Source organism: Urocitellus parryii, chromosome 8, assembly GCF_045843805.1.
Source record: "Urocitellus parryii isolate mUroPar1 chromosome 8, mUroPar1.hap1, whole genome shotgun sequence".
NCBI classification, from domain to species: Eukaryota; Metazoa; Chordata; class Mammalia; order Rodentia; family Sciuridae; genus Urocitellus; species Urocitellus parryii.
Genome location: NC_135538.1, coordinates 91,573,640 through 91,589,344, shown reverse-complemented (window position 1 = coordinate 91,589,344; position 15,705 = coordinate 91,573,640). Strand labels below are relative to the sequence as shown.

The following is a 15,705-nucleotide window of genomic DNA, read 5'->3' as shown; positions in this document are numbered from 1 at the left end:
TGCTCTCTTAAAATTTTTCCCACATTATAATCTCTGTCTCAGATTAGGCTTCTTGAGGAACTCATTCTGCAAAAAAAATTATGTAGCAACATAAGAGAAAAGCCTGATTAAACAATCTTTCTTGTCCAGGTAAAGACAGACATCCCAGCTGGTGATGAACAGTTTTATAGACGGCTCCTTAGGTCAGAGTCAAGAATAATGACTGAATAGAATCCAGGACGTTTCATGTTAGACATCCAATGAGGGCTCAGTAAATTTTAGAGCTAAAAATGTTCTCAAATTGTGTTATGGTTTGGATGTGAGGTGTCCCCCAATAGTTCACGTGTGAGAGGATGCAAGAAGGTTAAGAGGAGAAATGATTGTGTTGTAGGAGCCTTAACCCAATCAGTGAATTAATCCCCTGATAGGGATTAACTGGGTTGTAACTGAAGTTGTAGGGTGTGGCTGGAGGAGGTGGGAATTGGGGTGGAGCTTGGGGTATATATTTGTATTTGGCAAGTGGAGACCTCTCTCTCTGCTTTCTGATCATCATGTGAGCTGCTTCCCTCTGCCACACTCTCCGGCCATGATGTTCTGTCTCACCTTGAGCCTGCAGGATGGAGTCAGCCTTGTATGAACTAAGATCTCTGAAACCATGAGCCACTAAAATAACCTTTCCTCTTTTACAGTTGCTCTGGTTGGGTCTTTCCGTCGCACCAGCGAAAAAGCTAACTAAAAAAAAAAAAAAAAAAAATGATTCCAACTCTAATGTTACCAAGATAGAGAAATTGAATGTCAACAAAGTCAAGATTTTCCCAAAGCTACATAACTAATGAATTTGTAGACTGAGGTTATATTCCATATCTTCTCTCTCCCAACCTTTTTCAGTAAATCTGTGCTTCTCAAATATACATGTTCTCAGGAATATCCATTGAATGGTCAAATTTTCACTAAGTCACATGAGAAATTTGAAAAATCATGGATAATTATTTTATTCACTCTTTATATTACAACTCATATACCATAGAAAGTAAACAGTGTATAATTTTTAAGATTTTTTTAAAAAAACGAGAGACTTAAAACCTTTGGGATTTAGCTGTCTTCAGAAATCAAACTTTGAGTATAGTTGTATCTCTTCTGCCAGTAGGATAAGCCATTGAAAATGTTTCAAAAGAACCACAAGAAGAAATACTACTATGACTAGAGGGGAATTCATTCTATCTCGGTTCAAATATATTGTAACCCTGTGTTAATATAGTACCAACTATAATATACATTTGATGAGAATTTCCTGTTTTCTCAAAATTCTTATGAAATATTCCAAACTGCAAGAAATAGGTGATAATTGCCTCTTTTCCTAAAGAGGAGAACTACACAATCCAAATGTTAAATGCTATAACTATGGTTTCCCTAAAATCTGCATAAGAGAAAGCCAGAGATTTATCATTGGGGAGAATTCTTCAGAATAGTAGAATGTATGGCAGCATATCCTGTCTGCATGCACACCAAGTGAGGAAGCCTATGGAATTATTGCTCAGTAATCATGATTAGCAGGACATGTGCTAGTATAGCCGACACAATTTGTAGAACTGTGTTGCTTTGTTCAGAGAGAATTCTTGGAAGAACCTGCCATGTGTTTCTAGAGAACTGTAGAATCTCAGCACATAATGACTCCAAACCTCTGTACCAAAAGAGAACCAAACTGTAGCATTGTCTTTATCAGATAAGGCTACGTCCCCAAAGGTGGCTCCAGCTCCACCATCAAGCCCCCCATTAAAATTCCTGCAAGAGAAGGCTCAAGGCTGCTAGGCAAATTTACTGTTCATTTTAGCTAACATCTAAAGATAGGCTTCTGACCTGTCTTCCTTGCATTTACTAAAAAGTGCTTACAATCATTAATTCTCCTTTTGTCCCTGTGATGTGAGTGTCTGTATCCTAAGACCAATAGTGTCTTTCTTAGAAATATGAGAGCCCTTCCTTTAAAATATAATCAATGAGAAACACAGGACTTCTACATTTCCATCTGTGTGGGAGGATTAAGCTTTGACTTGCACAATTGCCAGCTAGCAGACACAGTTTGCCTAATGTTTGCCCTTACTAGTCTTTGGAAATTTTTACTACTCCAACTCTACCCAAGTCCCACTCATTCCTCTCCCTTGTTCTCCTTTAAAATGTCCAATCACAATCTCATTCCTTGGCACAAATCAGAGTGGAGCTCAGCTCTTTCCTTAGCTGCCAGAAGTGACTGAATAATCTGTTTTCACTTCTTTATGTCCTATTTTTCTGTCTGGATGTGTTTATCTTTGACATCCTAGAGTTAGGAGGCAGGGAATGGAAACTGGGATCTGCCCCTGGCTGGGAGAATCTTGAAAGTGGTCTGAAGACTGAAGCAGCCCTGCAAAGTTATGGAGGAGAAAGAGGACTCATGCACAGGTGCGACTGCCCTTCGATGACAAGGAAGCTAGCAGGGCTCAATCATCTAGAAATGATCTTATCCAAAAATGTGTCTGCCCTGTCAGGTGCACCGACCATAAAGGGCAGAAATGTACTTCCCCAACAGGTGTTAAAGGGAATTTGCATGATGTTAGCTGAGAGTGCACAACCTACAACAGGGAAAGATATTTCAGGGAATGGCCAGCAAAACATTGATGCTCCAGCAATAGCAGAATGTGTTTGCTCTCCACACTGAATTACAATCTGCTAAGGAAAACTGTTATTTTCTTTCTGATTACTGTCTCCTGATCTGACCTGGAGACTCTGGCTGGGGGCAGGGGTAATGATATCAAAGGGAGACAGGTAATTGAGGAATGGACAGTTTCAAAGTTGGTGCCAGAGTGATTAAACTAGATTAGACTTTCTAATACCTGCAAGTGACCTGAAAACTATAGAATATACCTGAATGTCAAAAAAGAAGGCGGAAAAGAAATCTGGTGAATAGATCTTAAGTCAGTGCTAGGAGAAGTTACTTTTGAGTGCAAACCACCCATTCAGGTCACCAAACAACTACACACATTACTATGTCAATGGAGATGGTATTGTCTCAATTCTTATACCCTTGAGTTTTTGTTGTTTATTTTCTAGGGGAAAATTTTAATAGAAATGTATAGTAGTTATGTCTTACAAAGTGGCACATGCCTATAATCCCAGAGACTCTGGAGGCTGAGACAGGAGGATTGCAAGTTCAAGACCAACCAGTCTTAGCAATTTAGTGAGATCCTCAGCAACTTAAGGATATCCTGTCTCAAAATAAAATATATAAAGGAATATATATGTAGATCAGTAGTAAGACACTCCCAGGTTCATTGCCCAGTATCCCCCTACTTAAAAAAAGAACGCACGGTATTTAAAAGCATAGATGTTGGCATTGAATATACCTTGCTTTGAACTCTGACCACTTTGATTATTTTCTCTCTGCTCAGTTTCTTCATCAATAGTATGAGGACATTAATGGGTGTAGTTCACATATTTTGGGGTACATTTGCAGCTCACCATAATTCTTCCTTTTGGATACTGCTTTCTGATCTGCAGGGTAAATCACTAAGCTGACTCTCCGCAGTCAGGCCAGCATGACATGTTTTTGGCCAGAGTGATTGGGCAAAGGGTGATTCTCCTTAGCCAAACTGGAAAGTCAGCATCTCTTTCGCAGGGTGGATCCAAGCATGATTCTACAGTGGTGATTAAAAGCCACTGTCAGGAAATGAGAGGAAGAATGAAACAGAAAGTTCTGAGTGCTTTTGTCTCTAGCTCTAGCTCACTTTCAGGGATACCTTTGTATTTCTATACTGGGGTTCAATGAGATGTCACTTAAATACTTTTTTTTTTTTTTTTTGAGAGGAGGTCTTGTTATGTTCCCTAGACTGGTCTCAAACTCATGGGCTCAAATGATCTTTCCACTTTAACCTCCTAAGTAACTGGAAATACAGGTATACACTACCATGCCTGGCTGCTATATATGTATTTTTAATGTTTTTTAAAATTTGTTCTTTTTAGATATATATGACAGTAGAGTGTATTTTAGCATGAAGCTGGCTGCTCTATTTTAATAATAATTTTCCCTGTTTTTGCTTACATTGACTTGTATCGGATGGTTGGAATTTTTCAAAAAGCTTAGATTTAAATCTCAATTCCAGAATTATTGACAAAGTAACCATGTAAAATCATCTGAACTCTGTCCCAATATTCTCTTCTGAATTATGAGGATAGAATAATATTTACTCCAAAATAATACTCATGAGGATTAAATGAATCACTACAGGTTAAAATTATGCCTATCAAATACTATACCTCCAATACATGTCAGCTATTTTATTTCATTGAGTTAGTTTCTACAGATTGGAGACAAAAAGAATGTTGACTAATAAAATATTTGATTTATAACATTGTTGTGTAGATTTTAAAAAAAAGGTGCATGAAAACATTTTGGCATGAGGTATACCAACTGTGAATTGGTAAACACTATCTCTTTTTACCTGTTGCTTTATTCCTTAGTTATTATATCCATACCGTGGTTTGAAATGTGTCCTCCCCAAAGCATGAGTTGGAAACAGTCTCCTGTGCAAAAATGTTGAAAGGTTGGGGTCTAATGATAGATGATTAGGTCATGAGGGTGGGTGAATGCCACTATCACAGGAGTGGGTTGGTTATAAAAGGGAAAATTCAGTTTCTCCCCTTCCCTTGTCTCTCTGTTATCTTCTCTTTGTCCTGTCATGGGATGACACAATAAAAAAGCCCTCATCAGATGCAGCCCTCAATCTTGGATTTCTCTTCTTCCAGAACTGTGAGCCAATGACTTTCATTATAAATTACCCAGTCTCTGTTATTTTGTTATACCAGCACAAAATGAACTAGGATAATTTGACATTCATCTATGGAAGCACTGAGATTACACCAAGTATCCATTCTCCACTTTTGATCAGCATGTGGCCAAAGGAACTTAAGGCAAAGGATGACACACGTGTCCAAGGATAATTTTCAGTTTCTGTATCTGTTCCTGTTTATTCATATCTATTGCTGTGATCCTGGGTATAGAATAAAAAGGCATCCATCCACTAAGACACCTAACAAAACAGATTAAAGCAACTGAAATCAATTTAATATTTCAAGGACAATTTAAAGAATAAATTCCTCTATTCAGGTGGTTCTCAATTTCATTAATAAAAGGATATTTACAAGTAAAGATCTGACATTACCTTCTAAATAGAAATTAATTTTTCCTGCCAAAGACACATCACATATTAAAGAAAATACTGGTGTAAAATTAGTTTCTTACAGACCACACATTCTTAATTAACTTTGGTCATTATAGTACTTTTGTTTTGCCCTCTGTAGCAATATTTTAGTAAAGTTAACATTAGCCTTCATTTTTATTGTTGGTCTATTCTCATATCATCTAAATTTATATCCTTCAATTCTTTACACTGATTTCTTCTAGTTAACTGGAGAACAGTTATTTTCTTTCAAATCTTTACCATTTTATTGTAAGTAACATGATGAAAAAATATTAGTTTAGTTATGCTACAATTATTTGAAAATTTCAAATGATAAATGGCATTAGGATACAACTGAACTAAAGCCCATTCATTTAATTTAATTATCAGATGATGTGTTCTCAAATGGATAAGATTAGTGTTTTCTTTGAAAGGGCAGAGAGAAAAACAAGCTATTTTATATTTAGCATATGGGCATAAAACTTTATGGAGTTTCTAGAGATCAGGGAAATCAGACACATTATAAATATGAACTAAGTAAACAAATTGAATTTGAGAAATAATTTTTCTCTTCATTAATTTATTTTAATCCAATATTCAGTTTAAGAAAATTATTGGTACATACAATTTTCTTTAAAATATCATTCTTACTTATTCATGTTTATGACAGCAAACTGTTCTCTTCATTTGAAATATTTTTTACTTCACTTTTCGAATGACTGGTAGCTTTATAATTTTCAGACTTGGCTTAAATGTCATTTCCTTGTAGTGGATTTATAAGGAGGTCTTTTCCTTCTTCCTAAATACCCGATCCTGATCTTTATCAGTACTCTGTTTTAGAGCCTGTAAATCAGCTGGAATGTGTATATGAATATTTACTTCCTTATTAGTTCAGACCTCTGTCAATGACAAATGGTAGAGAGCATGTCCATCTTGTTCACCAATGTATAATCAGTGTTAAATGCAATGCTCATCACAAAGTAGATGTGCAGAGAAATCGTGGTAGAAATGACAAATGACTCCATCCAACTTGATTTATAAATAAATAAATATATGAATGAAAAAATGAAGCAGAATTCATGCAGAAGATGCATGGCTCATTCTTGTGTAAAAGGCCATCCTTAATGTACAAATGTAAATACATGTCTGACATGCAGCAAAAATCCAGGACATGGATAAATAAATCTGGCAACCATCCACATATAGATGACATTTAAGACTGCAGGAATCCAGGAATCCAGATGGAGCAGCTCATCTAATAGATAATGCAAAGTTATGTCAAAATGGGTGTTCCAGAGGTTGTTATATAAGTGAGTTTTTAATGCTTGCTATTTTAATTAATAGTATAATTCAGTGTCTTGATTGACTTTATATAACTTCAGCTTCTTCCATCTTCTTGTTTACTACTTTTAACAAGCCTTTAAGTGAAAAAGTCTCTTAAACACCTCTCTGAACCAATATATATATATATATATATATATCTATCTATATATATATATAGATATATAGATAGATATATATATAGATATATATATAGATATATAGATATAGATATAGATCTATATCTATCTCTCTCTCTTTCTCTCTCTCTCTCTCTATATATATATATATATTGGTTCAGAGAGGTGTTTAAGATATATAGATATATAGATATATATATTCTGTAGAAGCAACAGCATTGCAATTGCTAAGGCTTTTCCTTTGGTTTTATGGAAATTTGCAGTCTGATATGTACTTACTGGCGCTATAGTTTGAATGCTCATGTTCCCTAAATTTCATGCTGAAATATAATCGCCATTATAAGATTGTTAAGAAGTGAGACCTTTGTAAGAAGCGACAAAGCCATGAGGGATCCACCTACACAGGTGGGATTGGTACCATTATATATATTATATAGTGAAATCTGTCCCCTTCTTTCCCTCCCACAATCCATCACAAGCTGACTTGGGAAGCAGGCCCCAGTCTACAGATTCCAGCACTTTAATGTTGGACTTTCCAGATTCCAAAATTGTGAGTCTATAAATTTCTGTTCAATATGAACTATTCAGTTGGGGTGTTGGTATGCAAAATGAATTAAGGCAACCACACACACTGGGTATTGAGCACTTGAAATGTGGCTAGTTTGAATTCAGATATGATACAATTAGAAAGTACACACTAGAATTCAAATATTTAATGTAAAAAATAATATGAAGTATCTCATTAATATTTCAGAAAGATTTTATTTTATTCATATTTTGTATATACTAAGTTAAATAAAATCTTTAGTTATTAAAGTTCACTCCTTCTGTTTTTTTTTTAAGTTTTTTGAAATGGTACCAACAAACATTTAAAATTGCATGTATGCCTTTCATTGTATTTTGCTGGTCAGTGTTTTCATAGGACCATTAAATGTTAAGTACTGCATGATCATTGAATAACACTTTTTTCTAATTATTACATCTGCTTAAACATAATTATTTTGATCTCACAGGCAGTTAATATAAGGAATTCTGATTAATTTCTTGCTTTTTTGTAGCAAATTTACTTTACAAATTTCAGGAACAAATACTTTAAAAAACAAAGTTGATCATGTTGTTTTATGGTATGCATGTGTAAATATGTAATGTTGAATCCCACTATTATCTATAATTATAATGCACCAATTAAAAAATTTAAAAAAGGAAAAAGTGCTTGTCAACTAAAAAGATCATTGGTAACATCATAAAAGGTCATGTTTGTATGTTTACAGTCAAATAAATCTATATTTATCTATCCATGGATAATTTGGTACAGTTCTGTTTACTACTCTCTTAATTTATGCAATAAATTAATTTATCTCAAGTTTATACAATTGAATATATTTTCCTTACAACTCAATTTGGAATCTACTGTTGGAAAACTTTGGAGGACTTCCATATTATGGAAGATAAAATACTGGATTTGAGGTATGGAGTTTGAGTTCTAGTTCTAGATTAGCCCTTAACTTAGTAGTCCATTTGAGCTACTATACTTTTTTTAAAACATTATTTTCATACCTATAAAATATTAGTTTCAATTAATTTAATGTTAATGTGGGTTCAAATAGTGAAGTATTTTAATAGCCTAATGAAAAGATTCCAAATATATATTTTACAAATCTTCCATGTTTTAAATTTTCTTTGTGTGTGTGTGTGTGTATGAGTACCATGTGAGTGATCAATCTGTTAGAAACAAATATATAGGTATGCAATTAAGTTATGGCTCTTGAGGAATTTAGCACTGAAGTACAGACACAAGAAAAACCATACTTTCCAGTGTACTTGCACATACACATATAATAGTTCTCTTTGCTTCAGATCTTCAGATGTAACTTTTGCTATAATAGTCCCACATAATTTGCTTTATCATAAGTACTGTTTATTCTATTGCAAAGTTTTACTGCATATGGTTGAAGTTTTCTGTGGATAGGTGAGAAAGCATAGTATAAGATAGGGGAAAGAAAGGGTCCTTCAAAGTGACTTGTCATTTATAATAAAAAAAATCATATCATGATTTATATTCATTGCAAAATAATATATTAAAAGATAGCAGCTGATTGAGGCTAATAAGTTTTTTTGATAAAGAAATCTATACTATATTCCTCATGGAGGACACAAAAATCTACTGTACTCTCAAACTAGAGTTGAGAGTTAAAAGAATTTCTATCCTATCTTCTAGTCTTCTGTGTTTATCTCCCAGTCTTTCTCCTCATCCCATTCTCTTCCCACTGCAGTCCTGTCTATATTCTACCATCAGGTTCATCCTTCTGAAGCCCTAGTCTTAAGTCATTGTCTTTCCCTGATTAGAAGCGATTGCTAAAAATCTTCACATTTTAAATCTGTCATTTAGGGTTCTCTGCAATATAAGTTGCACCTGAATTTCCAGTTTTCTTTCTCCACTGATCTCACAGGTACCTTTCTTGCAAAACAAATTACAATTCTCTTCTTTTTCATTTATTTATTCACTCTAATTTCTTCAACTCATCCTTTTCAGTACCATTTACAACATCATCTTCCCAATTAAACATTTTTCCTAATTATAAATTGAATATAAGTAAGTAAAGAATTTTGGTCTATCATTGGCTTAGCCAATTTCAATTACTGCCATCAATTCTATGAGCACCAGATAATCTATAAATTTACTTTTTTGTAGGATCATATAAATCCCCTGAGAGATAACTAGAGTTCCTGTGGTAAGTAGCATGATCCCTTTCCCCAAGATATCACACCCTAATTCTTGGAATCTATGCATATGTTACTTTACATATGGCAAAGGGAAGTTGAGGTGGCAGATGGAATTAAGATTGTTGATCAGCTGACTTTAAGAAGGAGACTATTCTGCATTATCTCCATGGGCTCTGTATTATCTCAAAAGTGTTCAAATGTGGAAAAGGGAGGTAGAAGATTTTATCTGAATGATATAGTAGGAGAAAGATTAGACCTGATATTGCTTTCTCTGAAGGTGGATAAAGGATCCCAAGCTAAGGAATATGGATAGTCTTTAGAAACTGGATAAGGCAAGCAACAGATTCTCTCCCAGAATCTGGAGGGTGGAACACAGTCCTGCTGAATCAAATTTTGATTTTAGCCCACTGAGATTTGTATAATTGTTATAGGCACCAGGAGGGTGGGGCTGGGGCTGTCTTTTTTTTTTTTTAAACTGCCTATAACAGTACTTCCTAGTAGACAGTGCATTTTCTGTTACTGAAGAAGAATAGTGTAGAATGGAAGTCCCCATCTTGCCCCTTCCTTTAGAAATGAAATCCTCTGACTTTGATAATAAGTAATCAAGAGGCCCATTTCATTTTCAATCCCAGTTCATTTTCAGTTTATCATTTTAATATTTCAGTAGTTGTCACTTTTTAATGAATATGTAACATTACTTTCTGATTTTATAGACAGAATTTCAGACATGAGTATTGTGTTGGGAAAGGTAGACCCTTATTCCTTGGTCCTTTTCTGATGATATAGACCATCAGTTTTAAGGAGAAAAGATAGATTGCTGTTACAGGAGCCTCACTAATGTTCTGTTTCTCCCCTTTGTTGGCTCTGGAATACCTGATATTCAGCCACCTGATTGAGAGTTAATAAATAAATTCAATTCTAGTTATGGTAAAAAAAAAGACATCAAAGCAGTCTCTTTTATTTTAACAAGACAAAACACCTAGTTAAACCTCTCATTTTTATTTCTAGGTTTGCAATTTACTCAGTACAGTTAACCTTTAAACATATATGGAATATATACAGACAGGATATCAAATAAAATGAAAGATTTCTTGCTTTTAATGTACGGCATTTAAATACTCCTTTATTGCACTATTTATAAAACTGTTTTATAGAACACTAAAAAGTAAGGGGCTGTTTAAAAAATGTTAATCCTATAATTAATAGTCAGAGGCATACGCTTTCCCCCAGCACAAGGCACTGATATTCTAAATCTGTCACTCTGAACTTTACAGTAGGAGACAGCCATCTGCCTGCATGCAGCTATATAAAACAAAGGAAGAATATATGCTCTTATGTTTCCCCTGGTGAGATGCAGGATCATTATGATAAAGTAGGCAACAAGCTTTAGCTAATATGAATTAAGACAGCATATGTTGAGGGGAAAAAAGGAACATATTTAGTCAAATTAATTCTATAAGTCAGTGTTATTAGGTGATTGGATAATGGAGCATTTGATAAAGCAGAATATATGATGTAGTGCTAAGTAAATAGGAAATATGTGTCTGGGTGATCCATTACTGAGTCCTGCACGCTCCCTCCCCCACAAATCCTCTCTGTGTTTCTGAATCTGGTGCCATTTTAGTTAAGTCCTATACTTTAATTTACACCTCCATTTTGCTGTGAAACATCAAAGTTGTTAAAATAAAATACTTTAACATTCTCTCACAGGCTAAGAATATTAACTGGAAGCAAAAAGGAGCAAGCCTTGTGAAGAAAATAAATCAATTTCCAACACATTTTACATCTAGATATCTGTGCAATTGCATTTTTTCCCCCAGAAAGTCATGTTCTTTAATCAGTTGTGTCTAGATTTTCTGAAATTTGAGTGCTTTTTTTTTTTTTCTTCTTCTTTTTAGTGCAGTTTGGGGATTGAATTCAGGACCTTTCCTGTGCTGGGCAAATGCCTTCGCTGATCTGCAGCCCCAGCCCTTGAAATTCAAGTACTTGAAATTCAAGCCCTTAAATCTACTTTCTACATTTCAGTCTAACTAAGATACAGTTCCTTTTGGGTCACCTAATGTGTTTTCAGTTTAATTTTAGATGGATCATGATAATACCTTCTTTATTAACAATGTATTAGATCAATACTAATTTCTGTTTTCTCATTTTAGAAATTTTATATTTGAAATAAAACTTTTTCTCTCTGAAATTAAACACACATACACATACTTTTATACCAGATGAAAAAGTGCAACAATTTAAAATTTCTATATTATTTTCTATAGTGTTGATTTTCTAAACAGTGCAGCAATATACATGGTTGTTGAACGTGAACTCTGCAGTCAGCCAAGATTATTTCTAATCCTATTTCTATTATGCACAAGCCTTGTGACCTTGAGTGAGTAATATAGCAACTCTAGGCTTTAGAATTCTCCTTTGTAAATGGAGGTAATTTAGAAAGCCTACTTCAGCCAGGTTTCTCTGAGGTTAAGTGAAATGTATAAAGCACTCAGAGCAGTATCTGGTTAAGTCAGAATTCTTCACAGTTATTTGCAAATTTTACTCCTGAAGCAGAAGTTCATATACAGCAGCTTCCCACCCTCTTCATCCTCAAGGATACATACATTCCAAGATACCTGAATGGAACTTGAAACCTCAGAAGGCTGAAACCTCAGATGGTACTGCCCTCTATAGCTATTGTACTTTTCCCTAAACATACTCACCTGTAAGTAATATCTATCACTGAGCTACATCCCAGCCCTTGAAATTCAGGTACTGCTAAATCTACTTTATGATGATATAACTTAACTTTAATTTATAATTAAATATAATTCTCATTTATAAACAAGCCATAATAAGAGATTAACAAAAATTAAAAGAATAGAACAATTAAAACAATATACTGTAATAAAAGTAATTTGAATGTGACCCCTCTATTCCATCAAAATATTATTCTACTTTCACTTAAAGAAAGCACTCTATGGCTTCTCTTTGGCATGTTCAAATCATCAACATCACAATTTGGTGTTACTATTAAGTAAAATAAGAGTCACATGAACATAAGCACTATGATATAAGCAGTAGCTGATTGGATAACCTAGATGATCACTAGGTGAGTACTGGGATAGGTGAAGTATAACGAATGGATACACAGATAAAGGAACGACTCATTCATTCTGGGCAGAATAGAGCATGAACACAAGATTTCAATCTAAAATTTATGCATTGGTTATTTATAGAAATTTTCCTATGATATTTTCTGACCACATTTGGCCACATATACCTGAAAAAAGTGAAACCATGGATAAGGAGGAAGCTAGTATATTTTAGATGTATATTATAGTCAATAAAATATGTATTTAAGAAATTATTTTGGGCTGGGGATGTGGCTCAAGCGGTAGCGCGCTCGCCTCGCATGCGTGTGACCCCGGTTCGATCCTCAGCACCACATACAAACAAAGATGTTGTGTCCACTGAAAGCTTAAAAAAAATAAATAAAAATTTTCTCTCTCTCTCTTTCTCTGTCTCCCTCTCTCTCTCTCTCTTTAAAAAAAAAGAAATTATTTTAATGGTGATCTACCTGTAAATTCCAATTAATTTGTATATTATAATCATTAAATAGTAAGAAAATTTCTATCTACAAATAGAATAAATATAAATAAATAAAGATGAATATGGAAGATTTAAGGATTTTATCTAAAGTTAAGTTTTCACCAGGCAGTTGACACACTTTGAATCTGGCATATAATATTGTTTATTGAAATCTGCACTTAAAATTTGTGGCATCTGGGCAAGATGGATCATTCTATAAAAAGTCATTCATGTTACCAGATTCCTGAATTATGGGCCTTTTTCAGATATTAACACGTGAGTCTGGATTCTAAGGAGCATACTATTACAAATTTTATTTTTGGCCTTAGGTTAAAATCACAAACCTACTGTTGGTATTCTTTATGACTGAAAGAAGATAAGTTTTCTTCAAATGTAAGTAGTAAATGATTAAAATTAATACTATTTTTCATTTTTGAAAAAAAAATTTCTAATTTTGAAAATGCACATCACATCCTACCATTATGCTGTGTTAGATGGAAGCAGGTCCCCAGAAAAAGGCAAAAATAGCAAAATTACAGACAATAAGCTATGATAACTCATAGGCTAAAAATAATATTGATGTATGAATTTTGTTTTGCATATTAAATTCCTTGTGTATTATCAAATTAAAGTGTGTTTTAGAAATGCAATTCTAAACCAGTAATAATTATTAGTAAAATATTGGCCATTATTATGTAGAATATTATGTAGAATACTGGTGTTTAGCAAAACATTATTGCCTAAAAGTAGTTATTGTAGAATACTGATTATTATGTAGAATACTTGTGTTTAGCAAAACATTATTACCCAATAGTAGTTCTTAAAATGTTATAATTTAACAGGAAAAACAGTCAAAATATACGAGGTAAAAAGTGATTAATAATATAGAAAAATTTTTCCAGCAATGAATATAGGGCAGAATTCCAATTCTTTTTCTGAGGTCAGTTTTCTATATTCTGCTACCCAAAAAACCGAATACAATTAACCCTGAGTCAAGCCTTAGGCTTAACTCTAGATAATCCTGAGTTTCTGTTCTTCTTGAGGAAAGTGTGGGTTGTTTTCAGAAGAGTCAAAACTACTAAATGAGGAATTAAAGGATGAAGAATCACAGATATTAAGGTAGGAAGAAATGATCACTTTGAGGGTCACTCTGTGTCTAATACTTGTGAGGAGGTAAACTCACCTTCAGACATTAAAATACGAAAGCATATTTGAAGGAAAATTAGATTTTATCTTGTGCAAAATTAAAGAAAATGTCCTCTAGGTATTTCAAATCGCTAATCGTGGTGCTAAAAGAGTTTTACAACTCATATTTTTTTCCTTTACTTGTACTCATAGAATGTAACATAGGTGGTCTCAATTATAGCAAAAGACAAACCTTGTGATATTTTTCAGAACATGAAATGTTCACCCAAATGTCAAGCCACAGTGTAATGTGTCTTCAAAAATATTTTACAGTTAAAGAATAGAATATTTATATGATGTTTTAAAATGAACACAACAATAAACTTTGTATTTCTATGCTTTTTGTTATATTTGTTTGCTTACTTCTCTAAATATTAAAACATTCCTCCACATGATGAAGGTCTCTTGGGAAGAGGAGACGGATAACATAAATAGGTACCTTTGAATTAGCTTCAGAGCATCATCCCCCATTTTAGCAATTAAAAGGGAATTATTCAATATAATCTTGGATAAATAATGAAATTCTCTGTGATGTAAATCATAATCTAGTAATAATCCTCATTCCCACCTCCCTAATTTAGAACTACTGATTAACTTCATATAGACGACAATGACACTTTTCAGCTATCAGTGCAGGACCGAGTAGCACACAATGACCTAATACATTTGTACTGTGCCCAAGGTGTTTCCGACTTTACTTGCCCAACACTGATCTAATTAACTGAAAACCTCTTAGGAGCCTATTAGCTGTTGACAATAGGGATTTTTTAAAAAAATTCATAAATAGCTCCACTAATACTGAGACCATAATCTTAGGCACCAAAAAATAATGTGCTCTTTTTTAACACCAAAATATTTTAAAGATGGGGATCTGTTTATGAAATATAAAAACTTAGTGATTTAATTAACAATTAAGCAACATAAATAGTATTGGAACTTGATTATGTCCATGGCAACAAGGGAAGGATTCACCATTATTTTAGAAGTAACAACAGAAATAACCTAACACCACATCTGAATTTTAACTCCTATTTTATGTGGAAATTGAAAATGTATATTGAAGGCATTCTTAATGTAAACAAAACTAAACAAAAGCTTAGGTTTGCTTCTGAAGTATTAAACTGGAAGTATTCTATGAGAATTCATTTAAAAATAAAACTATAAATGTTTCTTGCTTATGCTAGTATCCAGCTGTAGACTTCCAATATATTTCGATTCTCTTCTACTGGCATAAGACATTTGCAAAAGGAATAGAGAAGTGTAAGTGATTACCTTTTTCACAGAAACGGCCTGTAAAATGTAGTGGACAGTCACACTGGAAGGAAATGACAGTGCTTGACAGGAAGAGGGGGTGGCAAGTGCCTCCATTGTGGCACTCATTTTCCTGGCAGACAGGTGGCACAGCTGGAGAGAGGCTGAGGGAAGAACATCTGGAATCGGTCACTTGCATCATAACAGAAGGAACAACAGAGGTCATTGGAGACAGATCTTGAGATCTGTGATTTAGAGACAGACAAAAAGAAAAAAAAATATATAAGTAAAAGCTCTTGGAACCTACATAGAGATAATAGGAAATT

The 15,705-nt window shown here is 33.8% G+C and overlaps 1 protein-coding gene across 1 annotated transcript in view; it reads right to left on the bottom strand.

Moving 5' to 3' along the window:
• Positions 1-15,705, bottom strand: part of Eys (EGF-like photoreceptor maintenance factor) — a 1,574,159-nt gene that overhangs the window by 461,206 nt on the left and 1,097,248 nt on the right. Inside the window, 1 exon segment of the mRNA XM_077801488.1 lies at positions 15,401-15,624. Coding sequence (XP_077657614.1) covers positions 15,401-15,624 — 224 coding nt within the window.